Source organism: Scyliorhinus torazame, chromosome 25 (assembly GCF_047496885.1).
Source record: "Scyliorhinus torazame isolate Kashiwa2021f chromosome 25, sScyTor2.1, whole genome shotgun sequence".
Lineage (NCBI taxonomy): Eukaryota > Metazoa > Chordata > Chondrichthyes > Carcharhiniformes > Scyliorhinidae > Scyliorhinus > Scyliorhinus torazame.
Window position 1 is genome coordinate 27742697 of NC_092731.1, and position 27962 is coordinate 27770658.

The window sequence follows — 27962 nt, forward strand, 5'->3', positions numbered from 1 at the left end:
GTGGGGTTACTGGGTTATGGGAAGAGGGTGGAGGTGTGGACCTTGGGTAGGGTGCTCTTTCCAAGAGCCGGTGCAGACTCAATGGGCCGAATGGCCTCCTTCTGCACTGTAAATTCTATGTAATCTATGTTTGATAGAGGAATTCAAAATCATAAGGGGTCTGGGCAGAGTAGTTGGGAGAATCCCTCCCCAATGGTAAAAGGATGGGGAACAAGAGGGGCGCAGATTTAAAGGAATTGGTTAAACAAAAAACGAAAGCGGCATGGCGAAAAAAAACATGCAGTGAGTGGTTAAGGTGTGGAATGCGCTGCCTGTGGGTGTGGTGGAGGCAGGTTCAATCAAGGCGTCCATAAGGGAACGAGACTGCTAACTGAAAAGGAAGGATGTGCAGGAGTCACGGGCAGAAGGCGGGAGAATGAAACTCAGTGAATTGCTCTTCAGAGGGCTGAAGACATGATGGGCTGAATGGCCTTCTCCTACGCTGTAGCAGTTCTGTGACTCTTGTGACGAGAACTTACATTTATGTAGCGCCTGTAATGCAAGGAAACATCTCAAAGTGCTTTGAGGAACATTTTGAAGAAAAATGCCACATAAGATGACCTTTGGTCGAAGATCAAAAACTTGGCCACAGAGGCACGTTTTAAAAGTTGTCCACAAGAGCAAATCAAGCACTGCAGTGATCGGGGAATGGGACTTGCTACAAGATAAGAAACAAGGAGCAGTGTTTTTGATGACCTTAAATTTATGAGGTGGGGGGGGGGGGGGGAATAGAATCTGAGTGACCAACTAGGAGAGAGCCATGGATGAATGTAAGAAATTATCATATTTTATATTTGTTTGCAGAAAATGTTATTAAAGCCTGGGTTAAGATGCATACAGACAGTATGAGCGGCTATTACGGTGTCATGAAGGGAGGTCATCATTAACTTGCAGGTGAAGTGTTCTGTCAATAGACCTTGAGAACCATTTACTTGTTTACAGATAGCTAGCTAATGGCATCTTGTTTAGGTTTGAAGGAACCCTGGGATGTAAAATTTATAAGGGGCATTGTGTTTGGACCTGGCTGAACAAGTCCAGGGACATCTTGTAAGAAGAGGCAAAAGGATGCTTTATGCTTTGGATGCAGATGATGTAGTTAATGGGAGGAGCCAGGTCTGTCTGAAGAGTAAACAGGTCCTAGGACTCTAATCTGAACCGAGGTGTTTCAGTTTTGTCCTGAAAGGTTCTCTCTCCAAAGATTCTGCACAGAGAAAAGCAAGTAAAACCCTTGTTATTAACTTTATTCATGAGTAGTATTCAATATATTGGTTTCCTTAATTGGAACATAGAGGAAGATTTAGGAAGTATTATTTACTAAATAACTTCTAACTTTTAACTGTAGCTCTTTCTTTCTTGTGAATACGGTTGATCCTGTGATTAATTTAAAGTTTTTTTTTAACATAAAAGATTGGTCAATGTTTTATCATTCCTGTGGTGGAGTAACATTTCCTCTCAGTTTTACAATCTGAAAATAATTGGGTTCTCGTTTGGGATCCTAACGGTCGGAATGGTCGAGCCATGAGGTAGCTAATCAACGGGGTCACTCCCCACCAATCCCTTCCCCCAAATAAGTACCGCATAACAGTACCATGTAACAATACGCACCCACCCACTCCCTCAGTCTTTACCTGTAGCTTGAAGCTACAGTCTTCAACAGTGGAATCAATTCACTCAATATCAAGCTCAATTAAGGTTTATTTTAAATGGGAGTGGGGAGGGGGGTGCGGTTGCCCATTCCAATGCCTGTCTGCCCAATGTGTGGCGGGAAACCAGCGTGTTTAACATCAGGATCACCACCGACCATCATCGCGACAGGTTTTACACATGCAGGAAATCCCCGATCTGCAAATGTAATGTAAAATCCTGGCCACATCTGCTCGCTTTCAAAAGTCCCCCCTCCCCTCCAAATCCGTCTCTTTAACAGCACCCGCATGTCAAGGTCCCAAACTCTTGCCCTTCCTTCCTGCTCAGTGTTACTTTCTCCTTGCCCTGGTTTAGCACAGTGGGCTAAATAACTGGTTTGTGATGCACAACAATGCCAGCAGCGCGGGTTCAATTCCTGTACCGGCCTCCCCAAACAGGCACCTGAATGTGGTGACTAGGGGCTTTTCACAGTTACTTCATTGAAGCCTACTTGTGACAATAAGCGATTATTATTATTATCACGGCCATGAGGGACTCTGCCGGATTATCATAGAATTTACAGTGCAGAAGGAGGCCATTCGGCCCATCGAATCTGCACCGGCTCTCCGAAAGAGCACCCTACCCAAGCCCAACCTCAACCCCATCCCCACAAACCAGCAACCCGACCCAACACTAAGCGCAATTTTGGACACTAAGGGCAATTTATCATGGCCAATCCACCTAACCTGCACATCTTTGGACTGTGGGAGGAAACCGGAGCACCCGGAGGAAACCCACGCAGACACGGGGAGAACGTGCAGACTCCGCACAGACAGTGACCCAAGCCGGGAATCAAACATGGGACCCTGGAGCTGTGAAGCAATTGTACTAATCGCCATGCTATCGTGGGTTAAGGATGGAGTAAGAGTACAGGATATTGGGATACGTTTTCCGCTTGCACGTGGGATTCGTTGCGGGCGTGATGGATCATTTGTCAAAAAAATGTTTTTCGTGTACCCAATTCCTTTTTTCCAATTAACGGGCAATTTAGCGTGGCCAATCCACCTACCCTGCTCATCTTTTTTGGGTCTTGGGGGTGGAGACCCACGCAGACAGGGGAAGAATGTGCGAACCCCACAGGGCCAGTGACCTGGGATGGATAACTTGACGGAGACACCGCAAGGTCCGTTGACCTGGGATGGGACCAGGAAATCCCGCCCATCTTTTTGATTTGCATTCTCAACCGGAACATGAAAATCCCTTTAGAGAGGGATTGTTACGGTTTGGGATGGGAGAGGGGGTTGGGGGTGGGGATGGGGTGGGTGGGGCACAGCCCCAGCGGAGATGGTGAGCATTGGTTTCCACCGGCTACGTTACGCTCAAACGGTGCAGGGCCAGACATGTTTACAACCCAATCCCATTTTTGAGTTACGATGGCATTGTGGGTTTGCGTTGCGCACAGCCAACGGGAAGCCCAAAGCTGTTGGCACATGGGATTTGGGATGGTGCATCTTGGTGAAAGATATTTGGGAATGAGCTTACACCAGCTGCACCAGTCATCACTTCACTTAATCCTGCGACTGGCGGAGAGTGAGATACTGAACACCCATCGTGCCTCTTTCTGCACTGTATGTTCTATGTCTATGTCTATCGCACACCCCAACCTGTAACCTCAAGGCCATTTCAATGCTGACAAGTTCAAAGTTGAAGAGGACTTATCCCATCTGCCGAAATGAATTGTTAATTTATCCTTGAGGCTTAGGCATTCTCTGTAATTATGATTACTGAAATTGTGGCTACTCAGGGTGGTAAAAGCCCACATTGGTGGGGGATGGGGGGGGCAAGGAACATCCCACTCTTGGACACAACATTCTTGTAAAAACGGTCAGCCGGCATTTTGCAATTGTTTTTCGTGATATTCAAAACCATATGTGTCAGGAAAACAAAGGTAGTTTTAAGGGAATTGCATTTGTATTGATTGGAAACAAGGTACAGTAACTTCATTGCAATGTTAACCTAAGTCTACTTGCGACCCTAGTGAAGATTATTATAATTCTTATAGTTTTAAGTGTTTTTTTTTAGCACAGTGGTTAGCACTGTTGCTTCACTGTGGCAGGAACCTGGGTTCGATTCCCGGCGTGGGTCATTGTCTGTGAGGAGTCTGCATGTTCTCCCCATGTCTGCGTGGGTTTCATCCGGGTGCTCCGGTTTCCTCCCACAAGTCCCGAAAGACGTGCTTGTTAGGTGAATTGGACATTCTGAATTCTCCTTCCGTGTACCCGAACAGGCGCCGGAATGTGGCGACTAGGGCATTTTCACAGTAATGTCATTGCAGTGTTAATGTAACCCTACTTGTGACAATAATAAAGATTATTATTAATTTAATGTTTCTGTGCCTGGAAGGGTAAAACCTGTAATTACATTCACTCTGGGCAAAGGTGTTTATATGTATGGGGTTGGTTAAGTTCCACCTGTGTTTCTATTGTGCTTAGGCAGGGCATGTGAAGAATAAATAAATCAGCAGTGGTTGCTTAGCAACTGGGGCCCTGTCAGTTAAAGAGGTGTAGTTTTAGCTGAATTTGTGGGCAGTTGCAGACAGGACAGTGGGGAGTGAACATTTCTCGACTCTGCCAGGAGAAGCTGGACAGGACAAGGGAGTTGCCAAGGTGCAGGCTTCCCAAGGAATAAGATGCAATCCCCCCAGATAACTAGGGAATTTGGACAGAAAGAACATTTAATACACCCGAAGTTAAGAGAACAGAGACCAAGGCATTGTTGAGAAGAATTCAAGAGTAAACTAATTGTTCTGAGTTAAAGAGATAATTGCAGTAGCTAGACTTAAAGCGGGACTACAGACGTCTGAGGTAGGTGAAATGTTTGATGTCATTTTAATACAATCTGGGAATCGAGATTTAAAATAATTATGAGCAATTTGCACAGCAGTCAAGGCAAAGAAATGCTAAAGGGGTTGGTGTGAAATCATGGACTGGATTTGCTGTTAAGAGTGTTGTGGAAACTTTGTTTAAAAGTCAATTGGAAAACGTGGTCTGGATTTCGGAATGCAAACAGCTAAAGGAAAGCATACTTTTGAGAGGCGATTTTTATAATGTGTTTTTGGGAGTGAAGTTTGGAAACTCTCATGTCACAATCACCTCAGAGGATTCTGAGGCGACATCCACAAACATTCACTTGGGGTTCGGAGTGGAGAGTGTATTTGCCCACAGTCACCTTGTGTGCTTAAAAGGGACTTTGTGTTAATGAAAACATTGTAGATTAAGTTGTACTTTGGAATCTGGGCAGCACAGTGGTTAGCACTGCTGCCTCACAGCGACAGGAACCCTGGTTCAATTCGACCTCGGATGACTGTCAGTGTGGAATTTGACCATTCTCCCAGTGTCTGCGTGGGTTTCCTCCCACACTGATGTCGAGGTTAGGTGGACTGGCCATGCTAAATTGCCCCTTAGTGCCCAAAGGTTAGGGGTTACGGGGATAAGGAAGTTGGGTCGATCTGGGGTGCTCTTTCAGAGGACCGGTGCAGACCCGATGGGCCAAATGGCCTCCTTCTGCACTGTCAGGATTCTATGGTTAACCCTGAAACCTGTGGGAAATTGTTAAGCTGAGGCATGTTGGGGGCGGGGGCGGGCGGGGGGGAGTAAAGGCACATTCCAAAATAATCCAATCTTTCCATGTTCAATAAATGTGTTTTCTTCTGTTGTTAAAAACCAATTAGCGGTCCCGGGTCTATTCCTCCACGTTTTATGAAAAAGAATAAAAGTTATGGTGCGGGATTCTCCATCGGCGGGATCCTCCGCTTGGCTGGCAGCGCACTCACGTCCAGAGGCTTCCCGAAGGCGTGGAATGGCCATAATGAGGAATCCCATTGTCCGGCTGTGGGAACGGAGAGTCCTGCAACCGGCGGGGGTGGGGGGGGCGCGTCGCCCATGGTGTTTTGATCTATTCTGGGATCTTCCCGTCCAGTTATAACATCAACCGGGAACGTCCCTCAATAGGAATGTGGTCAGGAATCTAAGTTTCCCCTGTTAACGGACCTCCAATTAAAAATACAACTTTCAACAATTGTGACTCCTGACTGTGGGCGTGATTTACCGCACACGTTGCCGTCTGTTCCGCCTTTGGCCGTCGGTGCTATATTCTGGTGCCGCCATTGTCAACGGGATTTCCCATTGAACGCACCCCTCACCGCCACGTGACCCGCAGCGGGGGTGAGCTGTCAATGGGACCGGATTGAATTGCCGGAAAGTGCCGGCCTAGGTGTCAATCTCATTGTTCAATGACCATTGGTAATGAAATGAAATGAGACTCGCTTATTGTCACAAGTAGGCTTCAAATGAAGTTACTGTGAAAAGCCCCTAGTCGCCACATTCCGGCGCCTGTTCGGGGAAGCTGGTACGGGAATTGAACCGTGCTGCTGGCCTGCTTTAAAAGCCAGCTCTTTAGCCCTGTGCTAAACCAGCCCCTAAGTTGGCGGGTTCATCCCTGAATGATGCCATGAATTGTGTCTCGACAATCTTTCCTGCTTTCAATGGAAAGAGGGAGAGCCAGAATAAAGCACAATGGGTTGGCAGTGCAGAATTGTAGAAGGGTTGCGGCACAGAAAGAGGCCACTCGGCCCATCGTGTCTGTGTCGGCCAAAGAAAGGAGCCACCCAGCCTCGCCCCACTTCCCAGCATTTGACCCGTTATGGCAATTAAGATGTATAATCTCAAATGAGTTGAGGGTTTCTGCCTTCAGGCAGTGAGTTCCAGACCCCCACAACCTAGTTGATCATCCCTGGAGAGAGCGATATGGCTGGAAAAAAAGATAGATCAAAGCTTTTCGTCTTGCACTCATCAGGACATCACACAAAAAGACCGTTATTGGGGGCAAAAACAACAATTTATACTGTATGAGAAGAGAGTGTTGAATGGTTGACAAGTAGACTCTGATAGGTAGAGGCATTGCCCTAAACCGCCTGGTTTAAATTTAAAATAATACTCGGCAGTTAACGGTCAGTCACCAACAACTGGTGCAGTCTTCATGCCTCTACCAATCAGAGAGAGAGAAACAGTTAACTCTTCTTCAGGGAATCGTATTGATCATTGAAATGTTGACTCTGTTCCTCTCTCCACAGGTGCTGACTGGCCAGCTGAGTATTTCTGGCACTTTCTGTTCTTGATTTCAGATTTCCAGCATCTGCAGTATTTTGGTTCGATCATCCCTATTTGGTCTACTTAATTCATGACATCATTCCTTGGATCGGGCCACCTGTAAAGCCAAGACCGATGTAACCATTGCCATCAAATGGATGTAGAGATTCAGGATTTTGACCTTTTGAACCTTTAAGAAGGGATCCGTTGTCTATTAGTGAGTTAATTGTGTGGCATCAGACTGTGCATATTCTGAAAGAATATTTTGAAGAGGTCCACTCTTAAAGTCATCAAAAATGATTCAATCAACCAATTGGCCAGTAAAATAACTGACACGACGGCCAAACAATTCAAGAATTTGAATCGGGTCAAACAGTCAGAAAGAGGCATGTCGAAGTTTTTCCACTCGCATCCATCAGGACACTTCGCAAGAATACCAATGCAAGGGGGAAACAACAATTCATATCTTTATTAGTGTCACTAGTAGGCTTACATTAACACTGCAATGAAGTTACTGTGAAAATCTCCTCGTCGCCACATTCCCGCGCCTGTTAGAGTACACTGAGGGAGAATTCAGAATGTCCAAATCACCTAACAAGCACGTCTTTCGAATTTGTGGGAGGAAACCGGAGCACCCAGAGGAAACCCACGCAGACACGGGGAGAACGTGCACGGGGATAGTGACCCAAGCCGGGAATCGAATGCGGGTCCCTGGCACTGTGAAGCAACAGTGCTAACCGCTGTGCTACCTTGCCACCCCATACTGTGAGAAGAGAGTGCTGACTGGTTGGCAAGTAGACTCTGATTGGTTGGGGGGGGGGGGGGATTGCCACGGAGAATGCACCAGTTGTTGGTAATTGACAGTTAACTGTCAAGCGTTGTTTGAAATTTAAAACAGTCGCCAACCAATCGGCACTTTCTTCTCAAACGGTATAAATTGCTATTTTCTCACCCCTTATACTGGTATTATGGCCAGATGAGTGCAAGGTGAAAAGCTTTGACATGTCTCATTTTTCAGCAATATTCAAGTTCCATGCTGCCAAACGACTAATTGTAAATCACAGCCATTGTCAGTGATTGGGATTCGCAATTATGTCAAAATATTATTGTAGAATTCCAATTGTGGCTCTGGAATGAATCCACCAACAGCCTCGATAAATACGCTTGCCTGCATTTACGGTGTCCCGAAACGCTGAAAAAAACACACGCAAAGCGAAAGGTTCATGCAGAGGTCAGGCCAGATGCCTCCGAGAAACTAAGGCTGACGGAGCTCAGGATAGGCACCGTCTCGAAATTCCATGCCGCACTGGGTGGCAAGGTCCATTGACTGCTGGAAGGTACCAGCCAGAAACACAATGGCACGTTGGGCTTTCGAGAACGTTACAAATGGTGTGGAAATAATTTGTTTCACTGTTGTTATTTTTTTTAATCTATGTATATATATATATAAAAAAAATTCTATAGGAAACCAAAGAAAAGATCGCAGAACATGTACAAGTTAATTTAAGTCTTTGTTCTTTGTTGAAGTTGCTCAAAAAATGGTTGCAATGTCCTTTTTTTTTGTCAGTGTTTCATTGTCTATAAAAGTTTCACGGCAGTTCAATTCAGATGCTCCAGAGTTGGTCCTCATTCAAATCCACAAAAAATACAATTAAAATAAACAAATAGTCTCACACACACACACACACAGCAGTCTAAATTCCAGTTTGTGCCTCAAATCGCCGAGGTCGGACATCTTGTTAAAACTCTTCCTCTTCTGTACAACTTTTACACATTTAATGGGCGTGGATGTCCATCGCTGGCCCGCTCTCCGGGGTTCAAGATGGACGGGCTTTGCGACGGCATCGCGGGTCGGGGCGGGGGTCCGCTGTGCATCATCATGGCTGGGTGGTGGGGGTGGCCGGGGACGAAGGAGTGCAGCGAGGGTCCGTGTCGCAGCTGGGCGGGGTGAGGTGACATCGGGGGAGGGGTGTATCCGGCTTGCGGGAGGCCCAGGCCCATTGCCCCTCCTTGAGATACATAGTCCCCCGGCGTTCCCGCCAAACCTAGAGGGATAAAGTCGAGAGTGTCAATTCTTTACTTTCGTTAACGAGCCGCCAGCCACGCTTCACTGAAGATACCCAACTGCGGATGTTTGCTCCCCTTTCACGGATACGTCAGCCTGGCTATAGGCCTTGCCAATGTCAGGTTGGGATTGGGCAGTGTTGACTGTGGAATGAATCCTGGGCCTGGATCTTACAGTTCCCCCCCAGCCCCCAACCCCCGCCCCCCCCCCCGCCCCGCCCCTCACAGGGGAGGTATCAGGCCACTTAAATTGCCGTCTACTTCACCCGGACCATGATGTCCCAACAGGCTTGAGGAGGCGCTAAATCCTGGCCCCCGAATGTTGGGTCTTTTCTGTTCAATTGAACACATAAAAACAACTAGAAATAAATGTCCCAACATCCATTGTCAGATTTTTCTCGAGTGTGTTTTTGCGACTTCACTGGGAAAGGCCCATCTTTTTTTATTGAGATCCGAAGGACCGGGGTCGGGTTTTGAGGAGTCGACACCCCTGCCCAGTCTTGTCCCGCACGTCGTCATACTGGTGATTTTAGGTGTTCGGCGCGCCTGCCTGAAATATATGTCAGGCACCTTTGCACTTCTGATTGGGGGTCCTAATTGCGGTTGTCCACAAAATCAAGATGACGGGAGGCCCGCGCTCATCCCCTCTGGCTACTCTGCTTCGTCCTCCCCCTGCCCCCACACACCTCCCCTGCCACCCCCCCAACCCCTGCAGTTCAAATCCCACCAAGGCAGATGGTGAAATTTGAATTCAATAAAAATGTGGTATTAAAAAGTCCAATGATGACGACCATGAAACCATTGTCGATTGTTGTAAAACCCCATCAGGATCACGAATATTCCTGCAGGGAAGGAAATCTGCCGCCCTTACCCGGTCTGGCCTACATGTGACTCCAGACCCACAGCAAACGTGGTTGACTCTCAAATGCCCTCGGAAATAGAGGGCAGTTAAGGACGGGCATTAAAAAAAGTGCTGGGCGAGCCCGAGGCACTGATGTCCCGTAAAATGATTTAAAAAAAAATTCCCAGTGTAAGAGACGACTAATTGGTGTCCACGGCTCGCCTGCTTCATTCACACGTGGCCCAATGGACCTCGAGGTTGGAAGGACCCTAGCGCGGGAAGCAATCACGTTGCCTGCTTTAAGCACAAGGCCAATTCCTCACCCGCGAAACTACTATTCTCCGGAGTTTGATGTTTTCCTTTCCTCCTCTCCCTAGTTTGCCGCCTGCCCTCTCTTTCGCCCCAGCTTCCTGTTTCCCATTCCCCCCGCATTCCCCTCCCCTGCATCAATCCCACCGTCTCACCCTCGGTTTTGCATTTATATCCACGGGCGCTGTGGGAAAACAAATATTGGTCCCCGGGTAAAAATAATTCTCCCATACCCTCTTTACGGTGATGTTAAATTCACGAGCCCACGTTTACAGAGTCCTCAGCCGGGAAGATTGGCAGTGGGGTGAAAAAATGGGCTGGCAGAATCTTCTGGAAGGATTAATCAGTTTATCCTGGCCATCCAGGCAGCACAGAGCATCAGCTGTTTGGGACTGAGATGTCTTTGTCTAATAGAACAGGTTAGATACAAGTATCTCCTGACTCCCACTGCCCCCCCCCTCCGCCAACACCCCCCCCCCCGCAAACCCCACCCCCACCCCACCCCGCAGCCTGGCAGTACGATAGAGGTTACAGATTAAAATAGGCAACGCAATTAATAAACTCAAGCAATTGCGTTGAAGTAATGTAAGGTGAAGAGAGGTTCTCCCGGTAATTGCAGCTTCAGCACCATTTGCAAGTTAATCTGATCGACAAATTGCCTGAGCTCTCGCAGTCCCACTTGTCAGGAACGGGCCGGATTACTTCCGGCCCCAGGCTCGGAGCGCGGTGCAGGACTGGGGTTCAAGTGCGGTGACCCGTGTCGGATCGGAGATGTTAATGAGCGCATTTGCATACTTGCGCAGTCAATTCAATTGGACACGGTGCGAGTGACTGCCTACTTAAACGGCCCACAATCAATTAGCTCGAGCGAAGGAGCCTTGCCTTATTGTGTGTGGCTAATGCTGTGCGTTTTTCCCATTCGCCTCAGCTGACTGGCTGGCACCCCTTGTCTGAGCCGCAGAGTTTTCCTCTCCTCTCTCAACTTTCCCTGAAAATACTGGTTCGAACAAAAGGGGGAAAAAAATAAAAAAAGAAGAAAACGGGGAGTGTGTCTTTCTGACCCTCTTGGGGCCAGTACCACGATGCTCGGGCTCAGGTGGGGCACGTTGAAGGAGGTTTCTATCACCCTCCCCTCCCATCCCCTCTCCCCATCGGTCACCAGACGCACAGATCGTCATGGCACCCCCCTCCTCTCGTGGCCAATGGGGACGAGGAAAGACTTCATTACCTAAACGAATGACAGCCAGCCAATCAGACTGGTCTTGCGCCATCGCCAATATTTTTCCAACAGAGAAAAATATTCAAAGGAAGTAAGAAAGAAACACTTCTGTTATTTTTAAGCTCCTCTGATTTTCCTCCTGGGATTTCGCCCCCAACAGGTGATCAGTCTTCCATTCCGGGAGACTCTGGGGCAACTATACAAGGTATTGGTGAGATCGCACCTGGAGTACTGTGTACAGTTTGGTCCCCTGACTTGAGGAGGGATGTGGTTGCATTGGAGGCAGTTCAGAGGGGATTCACTAGATTGATTCCAGAGATGAGGGGTTTGTCGTATGAAGAGAGATTGAGCAGCTTAGGCCGATACTCTCTAGAGTTTAGAAGAATGAGAGATCTAATTGATTCTTCTGCATTGTAAATTCTATGATTCTAGGTATATAAGATGATAAAAGGTATTGACAAAGTAGACGTGGAGCGGATGTTTCCTCTTGTGGGGCAATCTGGAACGAGAGGTCATAGTTTTAGGATAAGGGGGAGCAGATTTAAAACAGATTTGAGGATAAACTACTTCTCCCAAAGGGTCGTGAATCTGTGGAATTCGCTACCCTGAGTGCGGTGGATGCTGGGACAGTGAGTAAATTTAAGGAGTTAGACAGATTTTTAATCAGTAATGAGTTGAAGGGTTATGGAGAACAAGCAGGACGGTGGAGTTGAGGCTGAGAGGAGATCAGCCATGATCTTGTTGAATGACGGAGCAGGTTCGAGGGGCTGAATGTCCCACTCCTGGTTCTTAAGTTCTTATCCTGGAGGGTTAGCAAGCCCACTGGGTAAGTAAAGTTGTCATAGTCCCAGATGGCCATTGGCAGCGTTGCCCTTTGAGGGGGGAGAGAGCTGACTGGTGGTGATTTAACCTGAGGGTCACCCCACCTCAGGCAAGGGGCAAGGTTGAGAAGGTGGGGCCTTCATGAATAACCTCGGCCGGTACGGGGAATTGAACCCGCGTTGCTGGCCTCGCTCTGCATCACGAACCAGAAGTCCAGCCAACTGAGCTAAACCGATCCTACCAGGTAGAAAGCCTTGTTGACCTGTGCTATGGGACTGGGCCATCCAACAATGACCGATGACCACCATTTCCTGAATCTCTGGTGCAGTCTTGGGGTGAAGTCTTGCAATCTTCCCCGAGGAGATTGCAATGCCCTGTCGATAGAGACAGGAGCTGACTTGAGTAGTTCATGAATGCCCCGATTTGGGGCAGCAGTTGACGGAAATCTAGAGTCAATGTAACGCAGCCCGGGCCTCCAGTCTCTCAGGGGCATGGGTTCAAATCCCACCACACCAGCCGGGGGTGGGGGGGGGGATGTGAATTCAATTAACAAAGATATAATTGTGTTATAACAGAGAAGGCTAATGCAATTATTCCTGGGGTGAAGGGCTTATTAAAATAGACTCATAGAATTTACAGTGCAGAAGTAGGCCATTCGGCCCATCGAGTCTGCACCAGCCCTTAGAAAGAGCACCCTACTTAAGACCACGCCTCCAGCCTATCCCCGTAACCCAGAAACCCCACCTAACCTAGATCCTGAGGGGATTTGATAGGGCAGCCACCTGGAGGACAGGTATGAATTAGGGGCAGCAGGAGGCCACTCGGCCCCTCGAGCTGGCTCCGCCATTCAATAAGATCTGATTGTAACCTCAACCCCACATTCCCGCCAACCACCGATAACCTTTCACCCCCCCCGGCTTAAAAATATTGAAAGATTCTGCATCCCCCCCCCCCGCCTTTTGATGAAGAAAGTTCCAGAAACTCACGACCCTCTGAGAGAAAACATTTCTCCTCATCTCTGTTTTAAATGGGCGACGCCTTATTTTGAAACAGTGACCCCTTGTTCGAGATTCCCCCACAAGAGGAAACATCCTTTCCACATCCACCCTGTCAATACCCGTCAGGATCGTAACGGTTCCGCTCAAGTCTCCTTCTAAACTCCAGCGGATGCAAACCCAACTTTCCTCATAAGACAACCCACCCATTCCTGGTCATGTTAACCTTCTGCTTCATTTGTGGGAGAGGCTAGAACCAGAGGAAGGTTTGAGAATACGAGGTCTCCCTTACAAGATGGCGATGAGGAGAATTTTCTTGCCCTCGGAGGGCAGTGGAGGCCGGGTTCATTGAATATAGTCAAGGCCTGGTTTAGTCAGGTTTGTGATCGACAAGAGAGTCCAGGGTGTTGGGGGGCAGAGTGGAGTCAAAACCATAATCAGATCACTCATGATCTTATTGAACGGTGAAGCAGGCTCGAAGGGCCAAATGGCCGTCTTCTGCTCCGAAATCCTACGTTCATAGAATCATAGAATCCAGACAGTTCGGACAGAAGAAGGCCATTCAGCCCATCAAGTGTACACTGACCCTTTAAAAGATCACCCCGCCTAGGCCCACTGCTCCACCCTATCCCTGTAACCCCATAACCCCACCTAACCATTGGACATTAAGGGACAATTTAGCACGGCCAATCAACCTAACCTGCACATCTTTGGGTCTTTGGACGTTAGCCCAAGGTACTAAGGGATATGTGGTGAAGTCAGGAATGTGGAGTTCAGCAGCAAACCAGCCATGGTCTCGTTGAATATCAGAAGAGCCTGGAGGGGCAGAAGGGCTCTTGTTCCTAAGTCCCTGTCTTATTGTTGTGGCTATCGCAATAATGTTTTAGCCTGTGACTGTCTCAGATTTTGGAAGAAATGGTTGGACGTCATGGTGCAGACAGTACTGAAGTCTGTCAGTGTCCAGGTCAGACGGGACACCCTGTACGGCGAGGGTTGACTTTGCCATGACTCAATGCGAGAGCGGAAAGGTTAAGGTCACACCAGCTTTGTAACTATCCTCTCAGCTCTGGGCACCCAGGGCACCACCCCCCCCCCCACCCCGCCCCGTCCACATTCAGCCGACTCCACTCAAGTCCCGATCGCAGGGCACCGCAGACAGCACCTGCTCCCCCGCCTTCAGAACCCGAAGGGCAAACGCAACATTCGAAGCACAAAAGAAAGACAGAGACAAATGGGTTTTGGTACATGTAGCCCTCCGATGAGGAGGCAGACAAGGAGAACGACCATGAAGATGGCAGGGGTGGGGTGGGGGGGGGGGGAGATGCCTTGGATGGGTGGACACACATAATACAATCACCCCCCCATGGGGGACAGTACTTACTTCCCCTTGCTTTGCGATTGGGTAACAGTGATGAAGGTTACATGTAGTGCCACTGACCCTCCATGCCCATATTCATGCCCATTCCACCCATTGGTCCTAGAAGGAACATAAACAATCCAAGACCAGGCTAGGACATCACCAGAGTCAGAATACAAAGACAGCAAGAAATTCCCCAAAACAGAACAGAATACCCTTGGACATTAGCTGGATTGAGGCGGATATTTAAAACAGTAGAAAGTACGAGCGGCAAAATGAAAAACAAAACAAAGGTTGTGAGCTCCAGTTTCTTCCCACCCCCGCCTCTGTCCCCGCCCAAGCCCCCACCCCCCCCTCCCCATCGCCCCGAGGCTGCTGCTGGTGAAACAGGAGGGAGGGGAGGGGAAAGCTCAACGCGATCGGTCACGGAGATAGAGATTGACCTTACCTGGAGGTCGAATGCCCATGTGCTGTTGGCCATCCATTACAAACCCTCCCATTGGTTGGCCGTCTGGGCTGTAGGGTGTTCCCTGGCCAACTGGAGAGAGAAGAGAAGAATTAGACTCATCTCGCCCGTCTTAAACTGGGATTTGGGGGCAGTGTGCCAGGACAGTGTTTACCACATTAATGGATGTCAACATGGTTCATTTAAAACACACACATATATATCTAAAACTAGATGGAATGGAATACATGCCAGGGAAAGGATCATCATCGGCACGATGACAGTCACTACGCGATTGGCTGGTAGAAAGGGGCCATGCTTTAGACCATTTTCTCCACAGTAGAGAAGACACTATGAATGCCTTTGCAACATCAGTAACGGCCATTATGAAATGTCTGCCATGTTTTGTTGACCGTATTCAAGCGCCTCGAGAGGACAACATGTATGTAGAGAACCTGAATATTATTGCACCGCGTGTTACGGCCATTTTGAAATGTTTGCAATGTTCTTTCAGATACTTTCAGAATAAAGAATATTTTTCTGAAAAACAAAGAAGAATTCCTCCTCAGTTCATTCATTGGCTGCGGAGGTGAAGCCATGGGAATGAAGGCAGACGTGATAGGGGAGGATATTCCGGCCTGTCCTGCCAGGGGGATCTTCCGGTTCTGCCGAGTGCGCCCCCCCCCCCCCCCCCCCCCCCACTCCCGGGTTCGCCATTGCAAATTGCCATTGGCTTTGGCCTGAAAGAGGGCAGCACGGTGGCACAGTGGTTAGCACTGCTGACTCACACACCCTACCTAGGCCCAGTCTCCCGCCCTATCCCCCTGTAACCCGACCTATCCTGCACTACTTTAGACTGTGGGAGGAAACCGGAGCACCCGGAGGAAACCCACGCAGACACAGGGAGAACGTGCAGACTCCACCTAGTCACCCGAGGTCGGAATTGAACACGGATCCCTGGTGCTGTGAGTCAGCAGTGCTAACCACTGTGTCACCGTGCCGCCCAACTATCCGCCATCAACGATACAATGTGCTGCCTGGCAATTTTTTTTAAGTGTGAGCAGTAATCGCCAAGCCAGGCCTCATTCTTGTTGCTACAGGGACGCCGCTGTTGTGTTATACCTCAGCCCTGGCCATACAAGTTGGTCTGGATGGGATGTGAGCAGCAGGGCGATTGGTAAGGTCCTGGCATTTAAGATAGATTTATCGAAAGGACCAAGAGCTGACAAGGTGCCATGGCCTTAATGTAGGTTTCGAGCAACAATAGTGACTTTCCAGCTGGGCGTTCAGCTCACGGGGGACTCTGAGGCAGAATGATGAGCTTTCACCGACATGGAGGAAAAGCCTGGGCCTAGTCTGAATGGCTCCGTTTCATACAATAACTCAGCAAAAAAATACTGTCACACCTCATTGATCAGCCCTCTCCAAAGAACTCCATATGAATATTAATCTTACAAATGTTGCCCTCAGTACATTTAAAGTGGAGAAGCCAGATTAATAACCTTCTCCTCTTACAAGGCCCTATAGTGGTATGGTGACAGAAGTGCCTTCCTTGGAGATGAGAGGGCTTCTGTTTGTCCCCCTTCCATCATTACCGCACTGGTAACAGCGGGCAGACTTTATTTTATTCAATAATTTTCCACTGAAGGGGCAATTAAGTGCAGCCAATCCACCTACCCATCTTTGGGTTGTGGGGGTGTGCCCCATGCAGACATGGGGAGAATGTACAAACTCCACACATACAGTGACCCGGGGCAGGGATCGAAGCCGGGTCCTCGGCGCCGTGAGGCAGCAGTGCTAACTACTGCACCACCATGCTGCCCTGCGGGCAGACGTCATGATGCCAATATAGTTTGGAAGAGCTTCCCAATTTCGTTGGCATGGCACTGTGCGTGTTGACAAACATGACAAATGGGTTGTTCCCCGGGTGCCATTTGTTGTAACGCACCGTTAAAGGATAGCAGCGTGGCTTGACTAGAAGGGCAGTGTGTCACGCAATCTAGTCTTAGTGTCACCTTTGGTTCGTAGCAGAGCACACACTCACAGCTCTACTGCTGGTGTCTTTGAGCTTTCCATCCTGTGTATATCTGATGTCATGTGCCGTCTTTAAATAAATAAACCCCCCAAAACGTGTCTAGCCCATCCCCGATTGATGTCTTGATGTCGGTACGGCACAACACTTATAGTGGCTCATTTGAGGGAGGGAATGCTAGCTTAGAGCAAATTAGCAAAATAGTTGTCAGACCTGTTCGATTTGATTGGTCAATCATCGGCTGTACAATGCGACGTCTTGCATTAATGAACCTGAATCAAAAACACAGTGGTTAATTGAGTGAATAGGACATATCCCTTAAATACAGTGCTATTGGGTACAATGGTAGCTGTCAACATGCTTGTGTCAGGCCACTTGTTGGCTGCAATGGCAGCCATTTTGAAGTGTTTGGCTGTGCCGAGTGGGGGCTCTAGAAGCAAACAACAAACGTGGAGCGACATGGAATTTACAAAGCGGAAACATGGCATTTGGCCCAGCTGGGTCCATGTCGCCTCACGAAAGGTCCATCCACTCGACCTTCTCTCAGGCCATCAGCTACCCCTTTTTCCCTCTCACCTGTGCTTGCCTGAAGTAAGTGACGTCTCCATAGTTCCAGATCACCATCCCCTTTGAGGGGGGGAGGGGGGTAGAGAACTGACTGGTGGTGATTTAACCTGAGGGTCACCACACCTTAGGCGAGGGGCGAGGTTGAGAAGGCGGGGCCTTCATGAATAACCTCAGCCGGTACGGGGAATTGAACCCACAATGTTGGCCTCGCTCTGCATCACGAACCAGCCGTCCAGCCAACTGAGGTAGCCGCCCCTTCATTTATTGGGAGTATCTCCGCTAAAATCTAGGCCACTATTTTACTGTAGAATAGACTCTCTAATGTTCTGCACTGGGTTTGAAAAACCACTCTAATTTCAATGGAGCGCTTACCAAAGAAGTATCATATTGGACCCAAAACATTGGCCGAGGTTCTCTGCCTGACCCCCGCTGCGGAGAATTTTGCGGCAGCTGTATCCGCCGCTGTCAATGGGAATTCCCGATGCAGCCACCCCACGCTGCCGGGAAACTGGCGGGCGGAGGTGCCCGGGCGACGCAGCCAGGAAATCACGGCCATAACCCGATTCAGGCCCTTGCAAGCGGGGCCAGATAATTGCTCCTCCCCCCAAAGGGTTTTCTGGCCCTCCCTGCTGGTGGGGTGGGGGGGGGGGGGTCTTCTGGTCTTGCCGCGGTGGGGCGGGTGCGCCATGGAAACGACCGTGGATTCTGGCGTGACCGAAAGATCTCACCAGCAGCCAATGATAGCCGGGGGGGGGTGGGGGTAGAAGATGGGGAAACCCTGGCCAAGGTTTCTGCAGCCAGGAATGTGACGGGGGGGAAAGAGGGTCGGCTGTACCCTATTGCCCATGTGACAGGAAACAGCGGCGACGGAGAATGTTGTTTCCTGTTGCAAAGTGACAGATGCTGTAGATTAGGTATAAAATCAAACATAGATATCCGCCTGTAATACAATCAGGATCTGATTACCAGCGAAATCAAGAGATTGAATTACAGCCTCCAATTCCCTGACGTCTTTTTTTGTTACTGTTTATGAGCAGAACCTCAAAGTCGCCTAATTGATGCGCATCGCAGGAGAACAAAGATTCCTCAGCTCAATTAGTTTGCCCGTCCCGATGGGCACTGTCCAATTTTTTAAAAATATAAATCAATTCCACCCTGGCTTGAATCTCCAGGGGGAGATTGATAAAGGCAAGCGAAATGTTCAAGGATGGACTCTCTGGCTGGCTGTGGTGGGAATTGGGACTTTTCCCAAACTTCCTTCGTCTCGCGCGCGCCCGATCCCATCCCCCTCTCCCCCGCCCCTGGGTTTCCGACTGATGTCGCATCTCTTCCTGGAGATCAAATGGTTCCTGGCTGGAGTGAGCTGGGGGAATCGATAGACGGCGATGCACTGGGAGATCGTGGTAGCAGAAACATAGAGAATAGCAGCAGGCGTAATAGCCATTTAAGCTCACCACGCCCAACTGCTTCTTGACTGACTCCAAGGATTCAGTCCCCACCATCCTCTGCCATTCCCAGCCCCGCTCACCCTGCCTGTGACCATTCCAGAAATTCCTACTGTCCCCCGTAGTTTTGGAGATTACGGGCGTGATTCTCTGTTCCCCTGACTGCGTGTTTCCCAGTGGCGCGCCCTTCGCTGGTGCCGGGATTCTCGCCGCTTCTGAATGGGATTTCCCGCCTCATGCCGCCGGGAAACACGTGGGCCGGGAGTGCCGACGGGAAAAGTGAATCCCAACGGGCGGGCAGGTCGCACAGATTATTCTGAGGAGAATCCATTGATCGCTACAGTGCAGAAGGAGGCCCTTCAGCCCATCGTGTCTGCACCGACGCTCCGAAGGAGCCTCCTTACCACGGCCCACACTCCCGTCCTATTCCCGTGACCCTGCGCAGTGAGTGCAGCCAATCTGCCTAACCTGCCACATCTTTGGGCAATTTCAGCATGACCGACCGGAGGCTGGAATCGAACCTGGGGCCCTGGCGCTATGAGGCTAACTACTGTGCCACCGTGCCGCACTTTGAGGGAGGAGGGGAGCATGTGGAGCAAAATGGAAGGTCAGGAATAGATGGGAGCCAGGAAGGATTTGAGAAAGGTGCCTCAAGCACAAGACAAAGTGGGTGTTAACGCCGCTGTTAAAGACTAAAGGAGGTGCTGATGGTAGCGTAAATGGCAGAAAGTGTTCACGCAAAAAAGATGGCGGTTTGACGGCGGTGCTGGCCTCGGCTTCAAATTATTCAGGCAGGAATTACCGGCCGCTCCCCACCAGCAGGGTCTTCCGGTCCCGCCGAAGAAGACAACCGCCCCCTCCGTCTCTGCGATAGGGGATCCCCGGCGGCAGGACGGGCGGGATAAGCGAAACGCCGCGGACGGCAGCGGGAACGGAAGACGCAGCCAGCGGCGAATGTCGATCCGCTTCTGCCACCGGAAAACATTTCGCAGCGGGGGTGGGAGGGCCGACAATCTCTCTCTCTCTCCCTCTTCCTGCACGATCGCTGCCTCTTTGTGTGTTTCACGATCGCTGCCTCGTTATTGTTGAACGGAGCATTAAGACTGATCTATCTTTGACCAACGTGGAAGAGTAACCTTTGAACTCCCACCGGGAATATTACAGACAAAAGAATATTAGATAATCGAGGGAACAATTCAAAGGGAAATTGGTGGAAAGTGGGTGTCTGATGTTCAGTCGCACTGCCCGCGACGCTGCGAATGTGAGCGGAGACTCAGAAACTACTGCTCGAGGGTCACTGATTTACTCTGGAATGGACGGTGCAGCCACGCCGGGAACGGGATAAGAAGGAGCAGGGCCAGAGCGAGAGAGCGGGAGAGCAGGCAGCATGGGGAATAAGCCAGTGAGTTCAGAGAGTGAGAATGGAGAGGGGTGGGGGGGATAATGGGGAGAGGGGGAATAGGGAGGAATGGAGAGAAGGTTTGAAAAGAGAGAGAGAGAGAGCAGGGCGGGGGGGATAGCTGGGGATGGGAGAAGGGGGAAGGAAACGACGCAAGTGAGGAGAGAGAGAATAGGGAATAAAGGAACGGGGGGGGGGGGGGAGGAGAGGGTGGTGAGGATGAGGGAAGGGGGAAAAGTAAGGATTGGACCGAGTGGGGAAAGGGAGAGGGCGGTAAATGAGGAGATTGGGAGGGGGGGGGGGTAGAGAGGAGAGGGGACGGCATGGTGGCACAGTGGTTAGCACTGCTGCCTCACAGCTCCAGGGACCCGGGTACAACTACGGCGTTCGATGACCGTCCGTGTGGAGTTTGCACATTCCCCCCCCCGTGTCTGCGTGGGTTTCCTCCGGGTGCTCCGGTTTCCTCCCGCAGTCCAAAGATGAGGATTGGCCATAATAAATTTCCCCTTAAGGTTTAGTGGGGTGACTGAGATAGGGTTGAGGCGAGGGGCTTAAGCAGGGTGCTCTTTCCAAGGGCTGGTGCAGGCTCGATGGGCCAAATGGCCTCCTTCTGCACTGTAAATTCGATAGTCTATAAAAGAGAGGGGGGAACGGGGAAGGGTTTGAAAGAGAGCAAGTCTAGGAAAGGATCAAAGTGTGCAGGAATAAAGTGTTTAGATATTTTACTGCCAGTTCAAAGTGTTATTTCTGATATATATATGGCTAATATTGCAGTAATAAAGCCCTCTGACACTGACTCAGTGTATTGCTGCAATTTATTTGAATGTGGAAGTGCGTTAGGGAAGAGTTTAACAACCATTTTGATACTGGCTCCCTGTGGACTTGGCAACTTTCCAGCACTGAGAAAACTCCAGTAAACTAGCCGCAGCTCGCAGTGGGTTTGGTCGAGCGCAGAGCATTAATTGCTAATAACTGAAACTTTGCTGATGGATCCAGTAATTGGGCAAATTGGTGTTTTCGTTGCGGGATTTAACGGCCTATTCTTTGTGGGAGAGGTGTGGGCACGGGCTGCCAACCCTCCAGGAATGCCCTTGGGAATGGAAAGGCTGATCGGCAGCATGTGGCTGCAAGCGGAGCCCGCCAGTAAAACAGTGGGCAAATAATTGCTTGAATGTTTTGTGGATTAGATATCAGAATGGGGAAGGAGGGGGGTCGGTGGGGGGGGGCTGTTTGACTGTCAACGGATAGAATGATGAAGCCTTTGTCGGCTTCACGATGCAAAGGTGGGATATTGCCATGGATGACTCGTTGGGGATGCCAATGGCAAGGGGGGGGCGGGCGGAGGGGGGGGCTCGTGGCGGGGTGGGGGGGGGGTGGGGTGTTTGGAGGTCTCGTGACGAAAGCGCCAGGAATATGTACAACCAGTTGGTCATTCGGCAAAAGACAAGTGTTCGCCATGGAGATTGGTCAGTTGCCATGGTACCCACTGCCTCCCCCAGGTTATTGAATCATTGTAAGGGAGGCTAAAGTCGTCATTGTCCCAGATGACCATGGGCTGCTTTCCCCTTTGAGGGGGAGAGCGCTGACTGGTGGTGGTTTAACCTGAGGGTCACCACACTTCAGGCGAGGGGCAAGGTTGAGAAGTTAAGGCCTTCATGAATAACCCTCATGAATAACCATTGCACCCATGGGCCGGATGTCATGAAACCCACTGCCGAATGACCCATGGGCGCTATGGCAACCTCCCTGAGGGTATTTGGTAACTGCATGGTGGGCAGCTCGCTTCCAGGCACCATGGAAACTGGGCCATAGGTAGAAAGCAGGTATGTAAACCATGAGTAACCAAGTGGTGTGCACCATGGCAACTGACCTGTGGGCACCGTGACAACTCTCTTGTGGGTACCTCATATCTGTATGGAGGGTGCCATGGCAACCAGCCCATGGTTGTATAACCCCTAGGTGCCATGGTAATCGACGGGTGTGTACCTTGGTCGGGAAGTTAGTGATAATGTCACTGGACTAGTGATGCGTGATCAATTACAATCAAAGACGAGGTTGTATCATAACTGAAGGCTTTAATCGACTAGAACTGTTCCCCAGCAGCTTCGGTACAGAAAATGAGGGCTGCTGGGATGGCACCGGTTCTTATACCCCGCCTGTCAAGGCGGAGCTACATACCAACAGCCAATGGTAAACTCCTAGGTTTAACCAATGGTCTTCAGCATCTTGGGTACTGTAGTACCTGATAATACCACAACTAGTAACCCAGGCTATCGCTTCGCGGCCGGGGGTGGGCACGTCAGACACCGGTTCGAATCCCACCCTGGCACCTGGTGGAATTTAAATTCAATTAATTAAGTCCAAAATGAAAAAACTAGTCTCTGTGACGCCGATCACTAAACCGTCGTTGATTGGCGTTAAAAAAAAAAACCCTGGTTCACTAATGCCCCTTTAGGGAACAAAATATGCCCTCCTTACCCGGTCTGGCCTCCACGTGACTCCAGACCCACAGCAATGTGGTTGTCTCTTAATCGCTTTTAATCCAGTGAGGGGTGGGCGACAAATGTGGGTCTCACACCCGCGACCCCCACTTCCCGTGGAAGAATAACAAGCAAAAGACCTGCAGGCACCATGGCAACCAGCCGGTGGACTATCTATGGGTACCCAGTAACGGTATAGTGGGGACCCATGGCAACTGACCAGTGGATATTCTGGCACCCGGTGTCTGGGTACAGTGTTTATATAACCTTGGGGAGCAATGGGGACTAAACCCCTTCAATATCTGCCACCATCTCCGGGTCCTGACAGAAGACAGGCAAAATAGGAGGCCAGCTAATCTCCCAGGCCTAGTCAGCAAACTCCAACGAGGGGAAAAGACCATAATTTACATTGAAGTTGGAATAATTAAGGACAGAGATTCAGCTGCATATTAGTCACGGTCGAAAATTAAATTACCAACAGTCTGGTTTTCTAACTAACATTTAACTACCCTAATAACCTCTCTTTTTCGCTGAAGAACTGTGAAGGGGGGAGGAGGGATTGACAGCTCACTCAGTGTTTCGAGCCGCTGCTTAATCAGAGGGCAAATTACACTCGCGCAAATGAGGTCTCGCTATTCCTCCGAGGAGCACGGATATCTGGGGATGGGTTTAAATGTCGTCGCCCACTTCGGGACCAAGGCCCTCTCATATTCAGTTGCTGCCTTGAGCCCGAGTGACTCCAGACAGGCCCGCCTGAAATCTCGCTGGGACTAGGACTGGGGGGGGGGGGGGGTGGGTGGGGGGACGGAGGGGCCATCTTAACCCCCTCCTCGTACGTCAAGAAGCGGTTGACAACACTCCAGGCGCCTCCAGGCCCGAAGGTGGTCATCTCCCGGGGTTGTCCACTTTCAGATTGGCGTGGGAAGGGAATGATGGGCAGATCGGACGGTCCGGCGGTGGGAGCGACGGGGGCAGGACAGGCAGTCGCACGAAGAGACTTCTAGATTACACCCAGTCGGTCAGAGTTGGCAACCCTCACTCCTAAACGCTCCTTCACAGACGGGTCCCCGAACGTCTTTGGGCTGTGACCTCCCTGATGACCTCAAAGGGCCAGTTTGCAGCGCCGGCTCCGGGCCAGGGTCGCAAGGCCCCGATGGACCCCCCCCCCCCATTCACGAGGGGTGGGAAGCTACAACCCTGTCGCGGTCTGGCACCTGCCACCCATTAGGCGAGGGAGGGGGTAATCTGCGTCCCCTTCCACCCCCTAACCCCCCCCCTCCTTTCCCTAACCGTGGCCTAAGTCCCATCAGCTGCCCAGGCCCACGATTCTTGAATTCCTTGCCGAATCTTCACTCCTCAAAACCCTTCTCTTCAACCAGGACTCATCCCAATATCCTCTACCTACCTCAGCTCAGATTCAGGTCAATTAACGACACCAAATCCGAAGGATTACCGCTGGCCATCGTGTCTGTGCTGGCTCCTCGCCTTCGTCCCCCCAGCCCTTTTCCTGCAGCTCTGTCTGCACATATTTCAGAAATAGATTTCCCGCAGTGCAGAAGGAGGCCATTCAGCCCCTCTGTCAAACCCCCTCTGCTCCCTCAGGGCAGTGAAACAACTTCTTTATTCGTTCAACGGATTGGGGCGTCGCTGGGCTGGGCCAACCTTTATTGCCCATCCCTAATTGCCCTTGAGAGGGCAGTTTAAAGTCAGCTGTGGGTCTGGAGTCACGTGACCGGGTAACGGCGGCAGATTCGCTTCCCTAAAGGGACATTAGTGAACCAGATGGGTTTTTGCGACAATCGACAATGGCTTCATGGCCTTCATTAGACTTTTTTTGACTCCAGGTTTTTATTGATTTCAAATTCCGCCATCTGCAGTGGCGGGATTTGAACCCAGTTCCCCAGAGCGTTACTCTGGGTCTCTGGTTTACTAGTCCAGAGACAATACCACTACGCCACCTCCTCCCCTGCTCTATCTGCCCTTTAGGTTATCATAGAATTTACAGTGCAGAAGGAGGCCATTCGGCCCATCGAGTCTGCACTGGCTCTTTGAAAGAGCACCCTACTCAAGCCCACACCTCCACCCTATCCCCATAACCCAGTAACCCCGCCCAACACTAAGGGCAATTTTGGACACTAAGGGCAATTTATCATGGCCAATCCACCTAACCTGCGCATCTTTGGACTGTGGGAGGAAACCGGAGCACCCGGAGGACACCCACGCACACGCGGGGAGGACGTGCAGACTCCGCACAGACAGTCACCCAAGCCGGAATCGAACCTGGGACGGTGGAGCTGTGAGGCAATTGTGCTAACCACTGTGCTACTGTGCTGCCCTCAAACCAAAGGAAGAACCTTGGATACAGTTTCCACTTGATGTAGAGGGTGGGGTGCGGGGGTGGCGGGGGGTGGGGGGGGGTGGCGGAGAGAATCCGGCCCAGAGTTTATGTTTCGGGTTCGCCTGACTCTCCCTACGTAACCCCGTGTCACACTTTGTTGGAGAACACAGTGATTCACGCCGGGAGGCTTAATCATATTAAAGACACCATCCAAATGGAAGTCCTCTTAGTTAAGGGAGGGAGGGGCATTTTTGAGGGCCAAGGGCCCAGAAAGATCAAGGCTGACGGTGAGGCAAAGGAAGCCAGTGATGTCCAAGAAGCTAAGAATTGGAAGAGCTCAGACATCAGGGGGTCCTGGGCTCGCAGGGGACCTTTGACATGGGCAGGGTGGGGGTAGGGGGGGTGTGGTGGGGGGGGGGGGGGGGATGGGGTGATAGAAGGATTTAAAAACAAGGCCTGAGAATTTAAAAATAGAGACAGAGAAAGCAGGAGGAGGCCATTCGGCCCTTCAACCCTGCTCTGCCATTTAATATGATCGAGGCTATCCATCTGGGTGGGATTCTCCAGCCAGTGGGACCTTCCAGTCCTGCCAGTGGCTAAAAGCTAGCCACCCCCGCCATGGGAAAATGGCGCACTGCCACTCTCTCTCCATATCCCTTGACGCTTTTCTAATTGGAGGGCTGTGATGAGTGGTGTTCCGCAGGGATCAGTGCTGGGACCTTTGCTGTTTCTGATATATATATAAATGATTTGGAAGAAAATGTAACTGGCCTGATTAGTAAGTTTGCGGACGACACAAAGGTTGGTGGAATTGGGGATAGCGATGAGGACTGTCAGAGGATGCAGCAGCAGACAGATCGGTTGGAGACTTGGGCGGAGGGATGGCAGATGGCGTTTAATCCGGACAAATGTGAGGAAATGCATTTTGGAAGGTCTAATGCAGGTAGGGAATATACAGTGAATGGCAGAACCCTTAGGAATATTGAGAGGCAGAGAGATCTGGATGTACAGGTCCACAGGTCCAACTCAATGGCACAGAATAATAAAGCAACATGATCGCAGGCTAATGTATCACAGCAAACCTCTGAAGCTCCCGTTTAAGCACACAATAATCAACGAGGGTTAGGTCTGCCCAGAGATACCACAGCCCTTTGCTCACCTCGGGACATTTAGTGTAGCCCCGGGAGGAAAGGAGGGATTTGAAAGGAGCAGATTTCCCCCATTTGGACAAGAGAAAGTCCCTCGCAAACTCGGGCGTGCAGTTCCTGCTGCAGCCACTAGATGTTGGGAACGCCCTTCCGATGGGTCAGCTGCGCACACTGGGACTCGCGACAGGTGCAGAAAGTTGGGAATCGCTTGGCACGCAAGGGTTCGGAGGCCTCCTGTCTCACGCTCCGTCATGTGATGGTGGGGAGGTCAGAGGGCACCGTCCGCCAGCGTCCGCCCTCACCCAGTACTGAGGCCCGATGTTCACCCGAGAGATCACAGGGGGATGTCAACCACCCCCCCCCCTCCCCGAACACCCCAGATGCTGAATAGTTGATCTCTCTCGCGCTGCAGGGGGCGATGCTCGATGGTGGTGGCGGGAGGCGGGGGGGGGGGGGGGGGGGGGGGGGGGTGCGGCGGGGTCGTGGTGAGAAATCAGACGGGACATCAGCTAAAATGGCGTTTGTTCATTTTCTTCGAGCTCGTCGATTTAACCGTTATCAAAGTAGGAGCGATGAATAAGTCAACGCGCTGTCTCAAATGACATCACGGCGAATCGATCCCATGTAGCCGCGGTGGGGGTGGGGTCAGAAAAAGGGGCGAGGCACCCAAACGTCCACGGACCCTGGGGGGCCCAGACTACCACAAATTCCCCCCCACCCACCACAAATTCCCCACTCTCCCCCCCCCCCCACACCCGCAGCAAAGAGTTTGCTTGCTTTCCGACAGGCCTTGGGAAGATGGCGCATCTGGAGGGTGGACCGATGGTGGGAGGTCATGTGACGAGATCTCCAGGGACACACCCAGCCAGAGTTGGCAACCAGGCGCCGGACAGCGAGGGGCCAGAGCATTGCCCAGGGCTGAGAGATGACCCACGGACAGTGCCCCGCACCCAGCAACGCCCCCTTATCCCCTTATTCCATTGGGAGCTGACACGATGCTCGGTGTCGGAGGTAAACCCGTTTCAGGCAGGGCAGCCTGTCCCCTGGAGGGAACCCAACCTTCATTTAATCAATAGCTCTTGCCCTTGGGAAGCCGATTGAGGAGGGGGGGGGGGGGTCATCTGGGTCTGAAAACAGGCGGAAAGAAAAATGGAGAACTAAACATTGGTCACGTTCAGCTGTACAGTGGCCAAAATTCCCGAGCTTGCTTTCCCGGAATTCCCGACCTTGTTTTCCCGGTGTGTCACCCGCCGGTCGCCAGGAACAGAGGGAAAACTTTCAAAGTTCAGGGAAAACAATCAGTTCGGAGAAGGTTTACCAGATTGACATCTGGATGAGGTGGGTTCTCTTATGAGGAAAGGTTAGATAGGCCAGGCTCGTATCCGCTGGAGCTCAGAAATGAAAACCGCTTCTTGTCACAAGCAGGCTTCAAATGAAGGTACTGTGAAAAGCCCCTAGTCGCCACATTCCGGCGCCTGTTCGGGGAGGCTGGTACGGGAATTGAACCGTGCTGCTGGCCTGCCTTGGTCTGCTTTCAAAGCCAGCTCTTTCGCCCTGTGCTAAATCAGCCTCTGAAGGCGACTTGATCGAAACCTTGAAAGTCCTGAGGGGGTCTCGGCAGGGTGGGTGTGGAGAGGATGTTTCCTCTTGTGGGAGAATCTAGAACTGGGGGTCACTGTTTAAAAATTTTAA

At 50.7% G+C, this 27962-nt stretch overlaps 1 protein-coding gene across 3 annotated transcripts in view; it reads right to left on the reverse strand.

Moving 5' to 3' along the window:
• Positions 1-7259: 7259 nt before the first annotated feature.
• Positions 7260-27962, reverse strand: part of LOC140402446 (homeobox protein Meis1-like) — a 742827-nt gene continuing 722124 nt past the window's right edge. For 2 of the 3 annotated variants that reach the window (XM_072490236.1, XM_072490235.1), the window contains exons 10-12: positions 17107-17165; positions 14865-14954; positions 7260-8854 (exon numbers count right to left, since the gene is read on the reverse strand). In XM_072490236.1, the coding sequence (XP_072346337.1) occupies positions 8577-8854; positions 14865-14954; positions 17107-17165 (427 nt within the window). In that variant the 3' untranslated portion in view covers positions 7260-8576. Of the gene's footprint in view, positions 8855-14440; positions 14537-14864; positions 14955-17106; positions 17166-27962 lie in introns of all 3 variants that reach the window. The other variant, XM_072490237.1, reaches the window with a different exon arrangement.